The following is a 3,943-nucleotide window of genomic DNA, read 5'->3' as shown; positions in this document are numbered from 1 at the left end:
AATAATTTTTATTGATATTTTTAATAAAATAAAAATTTAAAAATATCTTTATATTTTACAAGATTGGATTGGATCGAATCCAAGCTAATCTAATTTGCAGATCAAATTAAAATTTTGGCCATATTTAATTTGACCCGATTCACCTTCACTCTCAATAAATTTTAGTGATTAATTTTGGTATAGCGGTATATTTTTAATAGGGAAGGATTAAAAGAGAGTAAAAGAAGAACATCAATAGCCTCGGATATTATTAAAAAAAGAGTTTCAAACAGAGTTTGTGAGGAAGGCAAAGTAGAATCAAAGACGAAGTGGTAAAGTGGTGTTAGTGTAACACTAACACTAACGAACGATTGTTGTGTTCTACTCTTATTAGGGTTTCATCATCACCCATCATTCATGGAGAAGGCACGGAGAGCTTCGCATGCTGGTTCTTGGTACACCGACAATCGTAAGTCTTTTCTCTTACTCTCAATTCCCAATCCTATTTTTTTTTCTATTAATAAGAAAGTAGTAACACTCAACTTCTACATGATCATAAAGTTTATTTCCTTTTATTCTTTCAAAATAGAACTTTTGATTTAATTTCCCAAAATATGTTCTGTTTTTGACTTAAATATGAATATTATATATTTTCAGCTACGCAGCTGTCAGATGAACTCGAAGGATGGCTCAAATCATGTGGTCTCACCAAGTCCCCTAATGTGCGAGGAGTAATAGCACCGTGAGTTGAATCAATTTAAGCCTTTTTTATTTGTTAATTCTGTTTTTTGTTATTTTTTTTCTTTGTGATTTGTGATGATTTTGATGAAATTGTGCTAATTGTGGTGTTAATTTGGAATGCTTTTGTGTTAGGCATGCAGGTTATTCATATTCTGGACGAGCTGCTGCATATGCATTTGGAAACATTGATCCAACTACCATGTCTGTTTATCTTTTTACCGTCTTTCTGTATTTCCATTTTTTTTCTTTGTTCCGGAAGGTTATCAAACTTAGAGTTTACCAAAACTTCTAGTGCTGAAATAAACTTAATAGGAAAGCTCAAACTTAAACTGAACTCATAAACATGATTTGGGGACTTAAAATATCTATACTTGTTATGAGACTTAAACTAACTTGTTTGTTCATTTATTATGTGAAAAACATCTTTTTTTTTTAAGGAAAAAATATCTTTTAAGAAAACATGTAAATTGTAGCTTCTAAAAAAAAATATATTTTTTTCCTAGTGCTTTTACTTTTACTATTAGAAATTTACTTAACACACTAAAATATATATAAAAAATATATTTTTTCATTGAAAAAAGCTCTTTTTTATCGATTTACCTGTAAAGTTTGGTAGCCTTGGTTTTTTGCCCATATATTTCAATTAGTATTTATTGTAAAATCCCATTCTTAATCGTAAATATGTATGCTTATTTTTTGTTTCAGTACAAGGGTGTTCCTTCTTGGGCCTTCTCATCACTATTACACTCCTAAATGTGCTCTGTCAACTGCAACGGTCTACAAGACACCCATAGGGGATCTACCTATTGATTTAGAAGGTACAAATATGGTAATATGTATACTTAGCTGATGTTAAGAGTCTCATACTGTGTTGAGATAAGACTTTGATAGCTTTGATAAGTTGTTGGACAATTTTCTCCATACAAGCTAATTTTGGAGGTTGAGTTAAACATACTCAGTCATAAGATAGTATTAGAATTATTCTTTCCACATTAGCTGGCATTAGAGTCTTCCTACATTTTATTTTGAGTCATCTAAAGATGTCAAATCCTGAAAATTTCACTTTCCATATTTGTGGTCCTAGGCATGTGCTAAGGCCTAGATAGCCTCTATATGTGTTGGATAACTCTATTTGTGAAGCTATTTTTTGAGGTTGAGTTAGGCATATTGAATTCTAAGAATTGGTGATCCTTGCCATTATACTATGAGATTAGGCTTTCCTTTGTAGAATATTGATCACGATAAGAAACAGTAATCTATGTTGGAAACAGAAATAATGATTGGCATTGCGGCATAAGTAGTTTCAAATTGTATTTATCTTTTGAGTGGTGAAGATACTTGGATAATTGGAACTTTAGTTGTAAAGCTAAATTTATTAAAACTTTCACTTTGATATTGGCTTCACATTCTATTACATGTTGTTGCCCCATATTTAATTCTGTGTTGTCTTACCAGTAAATGAGGAGCTTAAGGCTACGGGGAGATTTGAACTGATGGATATGCGTGTTGATGAGGCCGAACATAGCATGGAAATGCACTTGCCATATCTTGCTAAAGTATTTGAGGGGTAATTTTGCAATTATAGTGATTTTAGTTTCATATTCTGAAACAGAGACTAAGTTTGAAATATTGTTGTAGGCGACCTGTAAAAATTGTTCCTATTTTGGTTGGAGCTCTTAGCGCTGAAAATGAAGCTGTATATGGACAGTTACTTTCCAAATATGTGGATGATCCAAATAATTTTTTCTCAGTGTCATCAGATTTTTGTCACTGGGGATCCCGGTATGTAATTTTATACTGGTACACTTTCTCAATGCGTTTACAAATCTGTTCTGTTTAAACAAGGGACAACAGGGAGTAAATATTTGAAGTTGGGTTCATCGTTCATGTATAGGCTAGTTACTTCTGATATATAGTTGGGTTCATTGTTCAATGTTTCTGTTTTTTGTTTCTCATCTTGTGTGTACTCGGACTCATTACTTCATCACCATAGGTTGAACACTTAAAATGAGAGCCATACTTCATCGATGATTTTGAAGTGATGAGTCCTAAGTGACTACACTTTCATCGAGTCATCCTATCACAACTCTATTGATGTACGCCTCATGTTTCTTGCTATATTGGAGCCAGTGTTGCTCATTCTTTATTCCTATAATGTTAGGGGTGCTGACTGCTTTTATTGTGTCAGATTCAATTTCATGCACTACGACAAGAAGCATGGGCCTATATACAAATCTATTGAAGCCTTAGACAAGATGGGAATGGATATCATAGAAACAGGAGATCCAGATGCTTTCAAAAAATACCTATTGGAGTTTGATAATACAATTTGTGGGCGTCATCCAATCAGTGTTTTTCTCCATGTAAGTGCCTTAGATAATTTCAGTTTATCTTAATGGATGTCCTCGTTAAATTTGAGTCTCACTCCAAACAAAAGAACAACGAAATTGTTTCATCACTGTTTCTATGGTCTTAAGATCCTTAGTGATCTGTATATGGTCTTTGTGATCCCTTACATGTTATAGCTTATCACATTAAAGGAGTTTTTTCTGCTCAAAGCCTTTGCTATATTTCATCATTGTGCTATTGTATCAGATGCTGAGGAACTGCTCCACGAGTATAACGATAAAATTTCTTCGCTACGAGCAGTCAAGTCAGTGCAAAAGTACAAGGGATAGCAGTGTCAGTTATGCATCTGCGGCAGCAACAAAGGTTAATGGTTCAAGCTCCGAATGAAAAAAAGCCACTTTACCTTCTCCTTTGATGTTGGGTTATTTATCAATGTTATTTTTCTCTAAATTGACTATTTACACGTTATTTAATATGCAAACATGATATTAGGCAACTTGTTTATATGGCTGGCTGTTTCTGTATACATAATTGGCTTAATGGCAATTGTGGTCATTATTATCGTCATCATAATCATCATCAACACGTGGATTATTAGCCTGTCATGATTATTTTTCCAATGACGGTTGTTATTTAGTTACAAAACTTAATAATAATTTGTTACGTCTTCTAATGCCAATGAATAATAACTGATGGAAAGTGTGTAAAAATGGGAAAGGATACACTCTTTGGCAATGGAAATTGGTGATTTAGAAAGATTTGGTATGATACTGTATAAATTTATCATCTTAAGCTACCATATATTGTAAACCCAAAAATGGGGTTTTTATGAGCTGCACTCTGAATTGGATTGCTTATGATCCTAGCAGTATTA

At 33.0% G+C, this 3,943-nt stretch overlaps 1 protein-coding gene across 1 annotated transcript; it reads left to right on the top strand.

Moving 5' to 3' along the window:
- LOC107613683 (protein MEMO1) lies at positions 225 to 3,732 on the top strand. Its single transcript, XM_016315788.2, has 8 exons — positions 225 to 448; positions 637 to 721; positions 853 to 921; positions 1,426 to 1,538; positions 2,176 to 2,287; positions 2,359 to 2,502; positions 2,909 to 3,083; positions 3,316 to 3,732. Exons 1-8 carry the CDS (start codon positions 397 to 399, stop codon positions 3,454 to 3,456), a joined length of 891 nt encoding a protein of 296 aa, XP_016171274.1. The 5' UTR covers positions 225 to 396; the 3' UTR covers positions 3,457 to 3,732.

This window comes from Arachis ipaensis, chromosome B08, assembly GCF_000816755.2.
Source record: "Arachis ipaensis cultivar K30076 chromosome B08, Araip1.1, whole genome shotgun sequence".
NCBI classification, from domain to species: domain Eukaryota; kingdom Viridiplantae; phylum Streptophyta; class Magnoliopsida; order Fabales; family Fabaceae; genus Arachis; species Arachis ipaensis.
The sequence above is the reverse complement of the archived record's forward strand: the minus strand, read 5'-3'. Positions and strand labels throughout refer to the sequence as shown.

Coding starts and splice junctions, on each gene's coding strand:
- LOC107613683 (XM_016315788.2), top strand. CDS start 397: ATGGAGAAGGCACGGAGAGCTTCGCATGCTGGTTCTTGGTACACCGAC. Junction 922..1,425: donor AACATTGATCCAACTACCAT/GTCTGTTTATCT, acceptor TTTTTGTTTCAG/TACAAGGGTGTTCCTTCTTG. Junction 1,539..2,175: donor TCTACCTATTGATTTAGAAG/GTACAAATATGG, acceptor TTGTCTTACCAG/TAAATGAGGAGCTTAAGGCT.